General features: G+C 35.6%; 2 protein-coding genes across 3 annotated transcripts; both read left to right on the forward strand.

The window, feature by feature from the left end:
* The first annotated feature begins 2,968 nt into the window (after positions 1–2,968).
* LOC140882885 (protein DELETION OF SUV3 SUPPRESSOR 1(I)-like) lies at positions 2,969–5,285 on the forward strand. Of its 2 annotated transcripts, none has more exons than XM_073289121.1 (3): positions 2,969–3,104; positions 3,332–3,430; positions 4,904–5,285. In XM_073289121.1, exons 2-3 carry the CDS (start codon positions 3,337–3,339, stop codon positions 5,047–5,049), a joined length of 240 nt encoding a protein of 79 aa, XP_073145222.1. In that variant the 5' UTR covers positions 2,969–3,104; positions 3,332–3,336; the 3' UTR covers positions 5,050–5,285. The 2 variants fall into 2 exon arrangements, with proteins under 2 accessions (XP_073145222.1, XP_073145224.1); XM_073289123.1 differs by having other exon boundaries at positions 3,011–3,104; positions 3,335–3,430.
* A 617-nt stretch (positions 5,286–5,902) lies between these two features.
* LOC140882884 (uncharacterized) lies at positions 5,903–8,494 on the forward strand. Its single transcript, XM_073289120.1, has 5 exons — positions 5,903–6,201; positions 6,584–6,829; positions 7,802–7,883; positions 7,986–8,200; positions 8,292–8,494. The coding sequence occupies exons 1-5, from the start codon at positions 5,933–5,935 to the stop codon at positions 8,410–8,412; spliced, it is 933 nt and encodes a 310-aa protein (XP_073145221.1). The 5' UTR covers positions 5,903–5,932; the 3' UTR covers positions 8,413–8,494.
* Positions 8,495–14,428: the final 5,934 nt, after the last annotated feature.

Below are 14,428 nucleotides of genomic sequence, written 5' to 3' on the forward strand. Positions count from 1 at the left end.
GTACTTTTTAACATCGTTGGTGGGGCCCTGTAGAACGCTGAAAGGAATTAGCCGTCAGAAGAAGAGTACTAATATATTTTATTAATAATAATAATAATAATAAATGATTTTCAATATATAATTAACTTTTAGCTTAATATTGTAAATATAACGATTATATATTGCACCAAGTAATTGAATTCACATCTTCTTTAGAAAGGTCAATTGCATTAGGGCATTCACAATCATCAGGACATTTTTTTTCAAATATTTACAATTTATTGTTTTACGTTACTATTCAAATATTTTACATTCCACTATTAAGATAGTATTTGGGAGAGCTTCTAGAAAGTATTTCTCAACTTCTTCTTCACAAAATTTCAAAATTTTGTAAAAAAAAAACTGAGTAATGCTTCTTAAAAGCTCTCCCAAATACTATCTAATTATATCTCATCACCGAAATATTTGTGGACCTCATTTCCACTTTCTTACTATTAATTTATTTCTGATTTAAATAGAATGATGTATTATTTTATTTTGTAAGGCCTAGTATAATTAATTTATAATAATAAAATTTTATTTATTAAAAAAAATTGGCACAACATGTCAACACGAAAATTTGAAAAATTGTAAACTAAGCTACATCAAATGACACAACTACTACAATTTTCATTCTGTCAAGTTTTAATTGTCACAAGTCATTTATATCAAATTTCTCTTATTTTATTATTTTTTCAAAAAAAACTGCAAGACTGCCAAAAGAATCTCTCTCTTAAGAATATAGCAATTAGCAAGGCAAGAAAAAAATCTAACTCATTCTATCGTGTTCCTTGATTCTAAAGACCTAAAATTTTTACATTTGATTTAAATTTTTGTATTTTTATATTTTTTTTTACTCGTGTTTGAATTTAAATATAAATAAATATTTATTTATTATATTTTTATTGTGAAATTAAATATATTTTAATCATGTAGATTGATTTATTGAATATAATTTTATTAACATATAATTTCTATATCAATTTTGATAGTGATAGATATTAGTTAAGGGTAACTAAGATATAAATTGGTAATATTAAATAATATCACATGTATTAAGTCCATGTGTTTGAGCTCAAGAGGAGAGTCCATATATTCGGAGGACCATGAATTTCTATATCATTTTGATAGTGATAGATATTGAGCCCGTTTGGAAACAAAAGTTATTGGCTTAAAAAAACATTTAAATACGTTCAGCCTTTTAAAGTGCTTTTATTAAAAAAACATAAGTAGTTTTAGTGTTTAGATGAATGTTAAAAAAGTACTTTTTTAAATTAAAACATAAGTAGAAGCCAAAAAGTCAAAATTTTTGGCTTTTAAAAAAGCACTTATTTGGGCTTAAATAAGTGATTTTTTTTAAAACGTCTATTGTAACCAAACACGTAACTTTTTAAGAAAAAACATTTTTTTAAAAAAATAAGTATTTTTTTCAAAATGTCTATTGTTCCCAAACGGGCTCATTAATTAAGGGTAATTAAGATATAAATTGGGTATATTAAATAATATCACATTTATTAAGCCCATGTGCTTGAGTCCAAGAGGAGAGTCTATATATTTGGAGGACTCATGACCCATGCACAAAGAGCTCTATAAATATGGAGACTCCTGCCCATTCTTGAGGGTATTCTCTCACTTTCTCTCAATTTATGCTCTAAGAGCTCTCTGGTTTTTGTGAGTGCGTATTTTGGATAGATCGCTTACTTGAGCGTCGGAGGATTTTCGCCGGGCATCTTTCGGCGCCTCTAATATCATTTTTTGACATTGTTGGATTGTATATGTAAGGAACGCTTGGCTTCCTATATCATATTTTACTCAAATTGATTGGAGCACGCGAAAGATCTTCTTCAGATAACAAGGTTTCGTCATTTGTGTAGCATCGAATTTTTTTTTATAAAAATGATAATAATTTGATATAGATAGAAACATGCATTTTATTATTTATTTATATTTTCAAAATATATTATATTTGAATAAAAATAATTTATTAATGATTAAAATATAAAATATATTATTAAAATATTAAAATACGTATTTCTTATAATTTTTAAATAAATATGAATTTATTTTTCATTTTTGATCAATAAAAATTATTTTTAAAAAAATGTGAGTTTAGTTGAATTTACTGAAATAATTGGACTTAAACAATTTTATAAAGGATAAAATTGAATTTTTTAGTTGAATCATTTATCAATTAAACCATTTTCAATAGATTATGTACTAATTTGACATTTTATCAATAATTCGTGTATCAAAATAATTTTTTCTCTTTTATTAATTATTACTTATTAATTATCTATACATTTCATTTCAGCCATCTATATTTTCCCTAATCTATTCATTATTATCTTAGTGTACCTAATACTTAGGGATGCAAACGAGTCAAGTTACTCATGAGCGACTCAAGAGCGACTCAGTCAAAACTCAAATCTATAATGGAGCTCGAGTATTATATGTATGTGTTCGAGTAGCTTGCGAGCTACTCGATTATATACATATAAATATAATATATATAATATCGATATATATATATATATATATATATTTATTTATTTATTTATATATAAGTTTATTTTTCGAGCTCGAGTAGTTCAAAATATACACGAGTCGAGTTTGAGTTTGAAATTAATTACTCGATCGAACTCGAGATCAAGTAGATAAAATACGAGTCGAGCTCGAACTCGAGTAGTATGTAACTCGACTCGACTCGTTTGCACCCCTACTAGCCTACTAGTACCTACGACTACCACGAATCCATACGAAAATTGTCAATTAGTATTGGGCAAAAGTGTAATTTCCCACTCTTAGAGTTCAATATGAAATCTAAGAAAACAATCAACATGAGACTCAACTCATTTGCACCCCTTAACACACCTAGGGCTACCAGGGATCCATAAGAAAGTTGCCAATTACTATTGGGCAAAAGTGTAATTTCTCACTCCAAGAGTTCCATATGAAATCCAGGCCAGTGTACATTGCTGATATGCGACGTCGTTTGTACTTTTGTGATCCCATTCCTAATCTAATCTACGAATTTCGAGTTCCCGTCTAGGTTAGAGAAGCTATATCCAAATCTGCGGTATCATCTAGTAAGTTGATTCCTTTCGTATTTCTCAGGTTTCTAGTATCCGTGAATCTGCGAACAAGTTGATATTAACCGTAACAAGCTAGGTTTCGAACTGAATTTTGATTTATTCTGTGTATTATGCGTTGAATGCATGTGTATGCTGTGAAGATATGTTTCTCTTTTTTCTTAAGAGATATGCTTCAAATGATGTTATGTGATGGGATACTGAGGTTTATATTCGTTACACAGTAGGAATGGCGACTGAACAACCAAAGCCAGCAACAGAAGAAGCAAAAATTGATCTATTTGAAGACGATGACGAGTTTGAGGAGTTTGAGATTGATTATGGTAAAATTTCGAAACCTTTTCCCTATATTTTATGTATTCTGGCACTTGAATGGTTTTACTATCTTTTATTTGAATATGGCGTATTTTACAGATGGGTTTGACGGTTTTGAATGTTTTCTTTTCAATTTGTTGATGGGCTGGCATTCTTTTGATTGAAACTTGTTGCCTAGTTGAGATTCGTCCAATGTATGCAAAATCAAGTCCTCTGTAGTCTATCCTCCGCACTTTATTTGATGCTGCCGTTGTTTTATTTAGGTAGTGTTTGGAAATGTTTTAAAAAAACAGAAAATTTTGCAAGCTTGAGGATCACTTTTTTTGAAGCATTTCCAAACATACCTTAGTTTGCTTGCTTCTGTTTCTGGTAGTTGTGAGTTTTTTTTATTGCATATGGTGAGAAAATAGGCTGTTGGATAGGTACTTGTTAGCCTTGAGAATTAGTCTGAGGCTATGTGTAGTCCTTGAGGCATGACTGGCATGTTGAAAATAAAATAAGATTTGTTGAAGGCACCAAGCGTAATAATGTCGAGCTGCTAGAGCTTCACCAATTAGCATTTAATACATTTTATTTGTAATTAGTGGTTTCGCAGATTTTGTAAACTTTTTACGGGCTGTAAAGCTTTACTGGTGGCATAAGTTTCAACATTTGTTGTAACTTCAGAATAAATGAAACGGATGCATAGTGACAATTTTAGGTAAAAAGAAGATGGCAAAAGCAATGATCTGGAGTTGCATCTAATTCTTTTCTTGTCCGACCTCCTTTGTTATACTATTCATTCTAACAGGAGGACATTCATGTTCATGATTCAACTCCAACATATGGATGCTCCTGGGCTTTGGACCATCCGGCCAAGTCATTCCCTGCACCCTATCCTTGCCATTATTTTAGCCTTACAACTAATAGGTCAATCCCTTCATTGGGTTTCACTGTCATTGTCCATTGATGATCAGAATCCATTTACCGCATTGGACGTTTATATGAAATTGTAGGGATGCTTAGCATAATAGCAAAAGTTAATGAATATATGGTCATGTATGAAACTATGAATTGCCAGGACATATGTTTTCAGTGGCTTGATTCTTATTTGAATCATTTGACAAATAAGACGAATGAATAATGAATCTCCATAATCAACTCATTTTTTTCTTTCTTATTTATGGAAATAGAACAAACATCATTTTTGGATGGTTAGTATTTTTTTTGGGCAGGTGTCTACTACTCTTTCTTTGTACCTGAGACGATAATTTCTGTAACTAGATTGTGGTACAAATTGTCGGTTGATTGGATGTTTCTTCAATGGTTTTCTTTCTTCTATCTTACCTTTTCTCCCTTGTAACCCTTCTTTTAATAGAATGTTGAAGTGTGGGCTCAACCATGGAGACTCCCAACTTTGTTTTTTGAATGATACTTATAATTATCTGGCACTATTTGTGAATTTTCTGTGTTTTTTATGCTCGTGGCAATGTATTTTTCAGATTTGGAGGACAAAGAAGAAGGCAAAGAAGCGCTGCAGCAATGGGAAGATGATTGGGATGATGATGATCTCAATGATGATTTCTCTCTGCAGCTAAGGAGAGAACTGGAGGGGAACACTGAGAAGAACGAGGCCAAGTCTACATGACCTTTATTCATTTTAATACTTCTCTGTTTTGAAACTTTACCATATAGACACCATCTTCAAGGCCTTATTTCTTGTCGCCAAATCAATGTTTGCTGTATTTCTGATTGCAAACTTTTATCAGACATGATTTTTGAAGTTGCAAAGATTTGGCATGCTCATCTGTGAACAAATTCAACATCATCCAAATGGCTTTTCAGTTTCTCCTTTCGTGGGCTAGTGATATTTTTGAAATGTGATATGAATGTTGTAGCAATTTGTCAAGTTTCGTTGCATCGATCGTGTGTGGCTATCGGAGATCATGAGTTCTGAACACATTTTCTATATCTAAATATGAGCTAGCCGAGAATTATCCATACTCATCTCACAGTTTACTAGCCTGGTGAAAATGATGTGACCGTCCGGTTTAGTATATGCATTATACTCGGTTTTTTTGCCCCCCAACACCACCTATTGTTGAAATTGCAAACATTGACCAAATAATGACAATTTTATTTAGTTTATTACTCAAAATATGAAAATACAAATTGAAATTTTGGTTTTCTGGATTTTCACCATATATAATTGGTTGATGTTTACATAATTGGATTTATATTTGCACAAAAAAAACATTTTGTATAGTTCATCTGACATCAAAATCCTCGACATAAAACGAAGTCTCCACGATCTCCTCTCCAAGCAAAAGAAAAAAAAAAATTAAATTGGATTATACACATTATTGGGTGCGCCTAGATACTAGTTTTTAATAAAGGCACAGCACATTGTAAATCTCTTTGCCTTGTAAGGATCAAAATGTAATTATAAAGGCAAAGACATTTGTGTTCACAGCCTTCAAATCCGATGCTCGAAGAAGATTCTAAAGACACTTTCGCATCTTACAAACGCAATGCCTGCAACAACGTTCGTCGTATCTTCAAAACCTGCAACCTCGTCGAATCCAAATCCATCAAGTCCCCCATTTTCGTCGAATCAAGAACTCTTCCCAATCGTACCCTTCACTCGTCGCGACTTTCTTACTTCTCTGTCCATTGCTCTCACGCCGTTCGTCTCATTTCCTCAACTTAATAATACAAGAAATGTTGCAAACCCCGTTGCTTTGCCAGTTTCCCAAGCACGTGGGCTCTTTCAAATGCCCCCCTTTCGCCTTGTCAATAAGTAATTATCCGCATTACGTTCATGCAAAGACAAGTGTGTTCTGTATCTTGTGCTTGATATTGACTCTATTTTCTGAAATTGATCATGGAAGTAGCCAGTTTCATGTGTCTGGTAACTGCTTCTTTGAATCCCGGTGAACCCATTTTCAAAAATGACTCCTTTTGCTGATGTTTTTTTAATTTATCGAACTGTTTCTAGAATTTTAGTGTTCTCAGGTTTGCTGGACAGCTGGGTGAGTTGTCCCTTTCATTTGTAAATTTTCTGTTTTGCCGTTGTAATGCTAACTATTCACCTCACTTCAACTAAAGTTTGGGTATGCTTCTCTTGGTTTGCGGCATCCGTGGATTTAGTGATTATGGGTCTTTTTTTGGAATGGAAGTAGGTACTATTTGGTGAGAGCAGGGGAGTCGGAATATGAAACTTCTGGGATCATTAACACGAACCCAGTGACTAAAACATCGATGGATAACGGGTTATCGGAGATAGGGAAGAAACAGGCTGTGAAAGCTGCATTGGCTTTGAAATCAATGGGGGCATGTGAAGGCAACTGTTGGATTTGGCCTTCTATAACTCAGAGGGCGTATCAAGCTGCTGAAATAATTGCTGCAGTTAACGGTGTTAGTAGAAGGTAACAGACGATGATTTTTGGTGTTGATTTGTTCGTTCGCGTTTATATTGGATTATTAGTGTCAAATATGGTGTCAAATATTGTCCCCAACATTGTTATAATTCTTGCCCGAGGTCTCCTTACAATTTCTTGCAGTGATTGTTGTTGGATGTGGAGTCTGATCGTCTGCCACCTTCAGGGTTATGGTTTTTGTGTTTAAGCATTCACCATTGTCTAAGTAGTTAGCCTATTTGGAATCTGCGCTTTGCGACTACGAGTAAAACCGATGCTTAGCTGAAATTGTTGGGATAAGTTTTTGAAAAAATGGATGAGAGAGTTGCATTATCTTATTTTTCGACTACGAGGACTTAGGCACTCTTCCTAGCCTTGTTTGTTAATCTACATGAAAATTGCCTCTTTTTTTTCTAATCTTCTTTCTATATATCTTTTCCTTTTACTGAATCCGTTGCAACAATTGAACTGATGTGGTATTGAAATATGTGATCATATCATATTCTGAAATTGTTAATGAAACAGAGTACTTTTTGAATGCAAGCTGTGTTGTCCACAATTCAAGCTTCATATCCAGGATGCTTGAATTATGTCGTATTCTTCACTTCTTATATCACGATGAACAAGTCTTGTTTTGTATCCAAAAATGTGGGTGATGAAGACTTTTGCAAGTCCTCAACTGCCGAAGGCATTGTGGACCTGAGAGGCAAGCAAGAGTCACCCTTCAATCGAACAAATTTTAATTTTAAGTGCAATTCTTTTCTAAAATATAAGTTTCATTGTTCCTTCTCCAATTTAATTTTAAATGCAATTGAATTCCTTCTCTTTGTACGTTTGCTTGTATGACTCTGATAAACATTTTTCTTCTTTTTGGAAGCTTATTTTATTTGGCAGGAATCTAGTTTAGAATGACCATTTGGATTAATTAAATACTTTTGGAATGAACTCTTCTTACCAGAAACTTTTCAAATTTGTCTACAGTCATATAGTACCAGAGTATAGCTTCTTGGATGCTCGGGGGTTGGGAGCATACGAAGGAAAGGAACTGGATTCTGTTTCCGAGGTAATGCCTAATACATCGGATATGTATTTATTTGCATGAAAGATCACAAGGAACGGTATACTAAAGTAAAATCGTTTAATTGTTCCTTGAAACCATGCCTAGGTATATGCCTCGGATAGCCTTTCTCCGAATATCAAGCCACCTCCAATTGATGATGGCACACCAAACGAAAGTGTACAGGATGTATTTGTTCGTGTGACACAACTCATGTCGATTCTTGAAACACAATATTCTGAAGACACGGTGATTATTGTGTCCCCAGATTCCGATAACTTGTCTGTGCTACAAGCCGGTATAGTAGGACTTGAACTTCGCAGGCAAGTATTTCAAGAGAACATATGTTTTGTGCTGTTTTCTTCTAGTTCTTGCAGATTTGAAACTGTTTCTGATCTTCTCAAACATTTGCAGGCATAGGGATCTTGCTTATGGGCCGGGCGAAGTCAGATACATAGATGCTAGCAGCGTGCCGACTTATAAACAACCTGCATCAGCAGTGTACAAGTGCTTAAATCCCCCTAACTGCAATTGAATTGTATTCTCGTATGTAGCAGTAAATGTTCATTGTTTGTTTAAAGTTTGATTCATTATAGCACTCTCAACTTCTTGCCTGGATCCATACATGCATTTTGTTTGAAAGTCATTTTTCAACCTATAACATGTAAATTTTTATTTTTAGTTTTTTTTTTATAAAAAAATCATCGATCAAGTCCAGTGTTTGATTTCCAAAACACAAGAGAAATAGATGGCTAGGCTCTTATTAACAAACTTTCAAGCAAAAGTCTTGTGCTTTATTATTGCGCTTATCCATTGCATTTCTAAAGTCGAAATGGTGAGGTGGGGTGAATACTTCATTGCCACTTTCCGAAAATTTAAAAATGAAATGCACTTTATTTGGTAGTCATTTTCAACCTTTTAGGTTATACGTTACTTGACATATTTTTCAGCGACGAGGCGAGATTGTTACGTTCGATTTTTGAACTCAGATTTCATCTTAAATGAGGATTGTTAAGTTCGAGTTTTGAACTTAGATTTCATCTTAAATGAGGACCTTGATGAAAATCAGTTTCACAAAATTAAATTGAGCCGTGAAATGTTTTTATAAGTTAATTTATTACTTATTTGTGAATATATTACACTGATTGACATTATATTATATATTTATTATAACGAAAAAAAAGGGGAACATGGTTATAAGGCAAAATGGGATTACACTTTACCGAACCTAATCCCAACACGTCACTGCGGCAAAATGTCTACGCGTAACCCACTTGGTCCAAACAGTCACAAGCTACGTGCAAGTGCATATCGGACATCTTGCATTGCAATAATTCCTCGTTACCTTTTTTCCAAAAAAAAAAAAATGTAATAATTCATGTATATATGTGTGTGTGCATGTATTAACCAAGATAATACACACTTTAGGTCACCCACATCAGATTCATCCAAAATCTAAAATTTAAAGTAAAAGAGCTATTTTATCCCATATTTCAATTTACAATACATCAGATTCACTATAATTTAACATGTCGGCAAAATGTCGGGAGAAAAGTTTTTTTTGGTGGCTCATTGAATGATGAATGCATTAAATGCATGCAAAACAAATTCAATTGTGAATTTGTTTTGCATGTTCACATCGAGGGTTCAGACGATGATTTGCATTTATAAATAGATGCATTCTTAGTATTTACCAGTATCCTTCAGCCTCAAGCATTCTTCTGTTTTTGAGTGTATTTCTTCTCTTCCTAATAATTTTTATATATATTTGTGAGATAGGTTTTTTCCTATATTAAGAGAGTGTGTGTCTCTTTGGAAACACAAAGAGATGTTGTAATTCTCCAAATATTATAGTGGAATCTTTTGGTTTTGCCCGTGGTTTTTACCCTAATAATTTTTGGGAGTTTTTCACGTAAATCTTGGTGTCTATTTTATTCTTCAATTTCCATAGTTTCTATCTCGTAATGCCGCACCTGGGACCAACAAGTGGTATCAGAGCCTTGACATAAAATTTTTTAAAATTCTGAGTATGCTCTGTGGTTGCAGCTGTGACTGATCTTCCACATTAGAAAAGATTTTTTGAAAATTTTATAAGGCAAGATTCTTGTCGTCAAGATGTCGGCAAAGTACGAGATAGAAAAGTTCAATGAGAGCAATTTTTTGCTGTGAAAATTGAAGGTGCAAGCAATTCTAACAAAGGAGCGTTGTTTGGAAGCTATTGGAGATAGACCGGCGGACATCACGGACGACCAAAAGTGGAACGAGATGAATCACAATGCTGTTGTCAATTTGCACTTGGCTATAGCAGATGAAGTTTTGTCAAGTATCTCTGAAATAAAAAGCGCAAAAGTTATTTGGGATACTCTGGCAAAACTGTACGAGGTCAAGTCACTGCACAACAAAATTTTCCTAAAGAGAAAGCTTTATACTCTTCGGATGGCGGAATCCTTATCGATGACCAACCATATCAACACACTGAATACTCTATTTTCCCGGCTCACCTCTATGGGGCATAAAATAAAGGAAAAAAAATGTGCGGAGCTTCTACTTCAAAGTCTACCAGATTCATACGATCAACTCATCATCAATGTTACCAACAATGTTCTTTCGGATAATTTAAATTTTGACGACGTCTTAACTGCGGTTCTTGGAGAAGAGAGTCGTCGAAGGAACAAGAAAGATAGGTTGGCAACGTCGAAGCAAGCAGAGGCTTTGCCGATGACGAGAGGAAGATTGACGGAGCGTGACTCCAGTGGGAGCCACAGATATGGTAGATCCAAATAAAGAAGTAATAAGAAGAATATTTACTGCTTTAAATGTGGCGGTGAAGGACACTTCAAGAGAGAGTGTACGAAGAGCATCGATAAGGGATCTCAAGGAAATGTGGTCAGTACTTCAGGCAGTGGTGAAATATTATTCAGCGAAGCAGCAACAGTTGCGGAAGGCAGACACAAATTTTGTGATGCATGGATTATGGATTCAGGAGCGACGTGGCACATGACGTCAAGGAGAGAATGGTTCAATCAGTATGAACCAGTCTTGGGAGGATCTGTATTCATGGGAAATAATCATACCTTGGAAATCGCTGAGGTCGGTACCATTAAAATCAAAATATTTGATGGTACTATTCGCATCATACAGGAGGTACGACATGTGAAGGGTCTGACAAAGAATCTTTTGTCTTTGGGGCAATTGGATGATATTGGGTGCAAAAATCGTATCGAAAAAGGGATCATGAAGATTGTGAAATGCGCGCCTGTGGTTATGAAGGCGGAAAAAGTTGCTGCAAATCTGTATGTATTGTTGGGGGAAACACACAAAGAGGCGGAACTAGTTGTTGCATCAATTGGTTCGGGAGAAGAATCAACAGTGTTGTGGCATAGAAAGCTTGAACATATGTCAGAACGAGGAATGAAGATTCTCTCTGAACGGAAGCTGTTGCCAGGGCTTACAAAAGTGACTCTACCCTTTTGTGAGCATTGTGTTACCAGTAAACAACACAGATTGAAGTTTGGCACATCTACTGCCAAAAGAAAAGACATATTGGAGCTGATTCATTCTGATGTTTGGCAAGCACCGGTGGTATCCCTAGGAGGAGCGAGATACTTTGTCTCGTTTATTGATGATTTCTCTAGGAGATGTTGGGTGTATCCAATCAAGAAGAAGTCAGATATTTTTGAAGTCTTCAAAGTTTTCAAAGCGCGGGTTGAACTTGATTCTGATAAGAAAATCAAGTGTTTGAGGACTGACAATGGAGGAGAATATACCAGTGATGAGTTTGATGCATTATGTCAGCATGAGGGCATCAAACGACAGTTCACGACGGCTAACATGCCTCAACAGAATGGAGTGGAAGAGCGGATGAACATGATTTTTTTGGACAGAACAAGGGCCATGTTGAGTACTGCGGGTCTACCAAAGTCATTTTGGGCAGAAGCAGTTAAAACCGCTTCTTATATCATCAATCGTTCTCCTTCAGTGGCGATTGATTTGAAGACTCCGATGGAGGTGTGAACTGGAAAGCCAGCTGATTATTCTCGGTTACATACATTTGGAAGTCCGGTGTACGTTATGTACAATGAACAAGAAAGATCGAAGTTGGATTCCAAATCCAGCTTATCATCAGCAGAGATGTTATCTTCGAGGAAGATAAAGTGAAGGGAGACAAAGGCACACAGAATTCAGAAACTACTATTATTCAGGTGGAAAATATGACAGACGAAGATCAAGTTTCTTGTGAAGCAGTACCAGAGCACGAGGAACAAGAACCAGTTGAGTCAGAGGTTTCCAAAGTGAGGCAGTCAACTCGAGAGAGAAGACCACCAGGTTGGCTTTCAGATTATGTCACTGAAAGCAACATTGCATATTGTTTATTAACATAGGATGGTGAGCCATCGAGTTTCCATGAGGCTACTCAAAGCTCGGATGTATCCCTGTGGATGACAGCGATGCAGAAAGAATTTGAAGCATTGGACAGAAACAAAACTTGGGATCTTGTTACACTACCACGAGGGAGGAAAGCTATCGGTAACAGATGAGTCTATAAGATCAAGCGTGATGGCAATAACCAAGTGGAGCGGTATCGTGCAAGATTGGTTGTCAAAGGGTATGCTCAGAAAGAAGGTATTGACTTCAATGAGATATTTTCTCCTGTGGTTCGACTTTTAACAGTCAGGGTAGTATTGGCATTGTGTGCGGTGTTTGACCTACATCTAGAACAACTAGATGTGAAAATTGCATTTTTTCATGGCGATCTTGAAGAAGAAATCTATATGCTCCAGCTAGAAGGTTTTGCAGAAAAAGGCAAAAAGAACTTGGTTTGCAGGTTGAACAAATCTCTGTACGGTCTCAAACAGGCGCCGAGGTGTTGGTACAAGAGATTTGATTCCTATATCATGAGCCTTGGGTACAACAGACTCAGTGCAGACCCTTGTACGTATTTCAGGAGGTCTGGTGATGATGATTATATCATTTTGTTGTTGTACGTGGACGACATGTTGGTAGCAGGTCCCAACAAAGATCGGGTCCAAGAATTAAAGGCACAGTTGGCTAGGGAATTTGATATGAAGGATTTTGGGACCAGCAAACAAGATTCTAGGGATGCAAGTTCACCGAGACAAAAGCAATAAGAAGATTTGGCTTTCTCAGAAAAATTATTTGAATAAAGTCTTGAAACGCTTCAACATGCAAGATAGTAAGCCAGTTTCAAACCCTCTTCCTATTAACTTCAAGTTATCCTCTGAAATGTGTCCTAGCAGTGAAGCAGAGAGGATGGAGATGTCTCGAGTACCATATGCATCAGCAGTGGGAAGTTTAATGTTCGCTATAATTTGTACAAGATCAGACATTGCACAAGCAGTGGGAGCAGTCAGTCGGTATATGGCGAATCCTGGACAAGAGCATTGGAGCACGGTTAAGAGGATCCTTATATATATTAAGGGTACCTCGAATGCTGCATTATGTTTTGGAGGATCATATTTTACACTCAAGGGCTATGTGGATTTAGACTACGCAGGTGATCCAGATAAGAGAAAATATACTACTGGTTATGTGTTTACAGTTGCAGGAGGTGCAGTCAGCTGGGTTTCAAAACTGCAAACAGTTGTGGCGTTATCTACAACGGAGGCAGAATACATGGCAGCTACTCAAGCTTGCAAGGAGGCAATATGAATTAAAAGGTTATTGGAGGAGCTTGGGCACAAACAAAAAAAGATTCCTCTGTTTTGTGACAGTCAGAGTGCCTTGCACATTGCAAGGAATCCAGCCTTTCATTCCAGGAGTAAATACATTGGAGTTCAATTTCATTTTGTACGGGAAGTAGTAGAGGAAGAAAGTGTGGATATGCAGAAGATCCATACTAAGGATAACATAGCCGATTTTCTGACCAAGCCAGTGAGCACAGAGAAGTTTGAGTGGTGTAGACCCTCAAGTGGCCTAGGAGAAACGTAAACAGTGGAAATGACAAGATTGAAAGGATGTGTGGAGATGTGCTTGATTCTCAATCAAATCTCCAAGTAGAAAAAATGTCGGCAAATGTCCGAAGAAAAGTCTTCTTTGGTGGCCCGTTGAATGATGAATGCATTAAATGCATGCAAAACAAATTCAATTGTGAATTTGCTTTGCATGTTCACATCGAGGGTTCAGACGATGATTTGCATCTATAAATAGATGCATTCTTAGCATTTACCAGTATCCCTCAGCCTCAAACATTCTTCTGTTCTTGAGTGCATTTTTTCTCTTCCTAGTTATTTCTATATATTTGTGAGATAGGTTTTCTCCTGTATTAAAAGAGTGTGTGTCTCTTTGGAAACACAGAGAGATATTGTAATTCTCCAAATATTATAGTGGAATCTTTAAGTCTTGCCCGTGGTTTTTACCCTAATAATTTTTAGGGGTTTTCCACATAAATCTTGGTGTCTATTTTATTCTTCAATTTCCATAGTTTCTATCTCGTAATGCCGCACCTGGGACCAACATAACATATGTTTATTTTTTAATTATTTTTTCTCTATCCTCCACGTTTTTTTATTATTATATTTGTACTGACTTGT

This window comes from Henckelia pumila, chromosome 2 (genome assembly GCF_033568475.1).
Source record: "Henckelia pumila isolate YLH828 chromosome 2, ASM3356847v2, whole genome shotgun sequence".
NCBI classification, from domain to species: Eukaryota; Viridiplantae; Streptophyta; class Magnoliopsida; order Lamiales; family Gesneriaceae; genus Henckelia; species Henckelia pumila.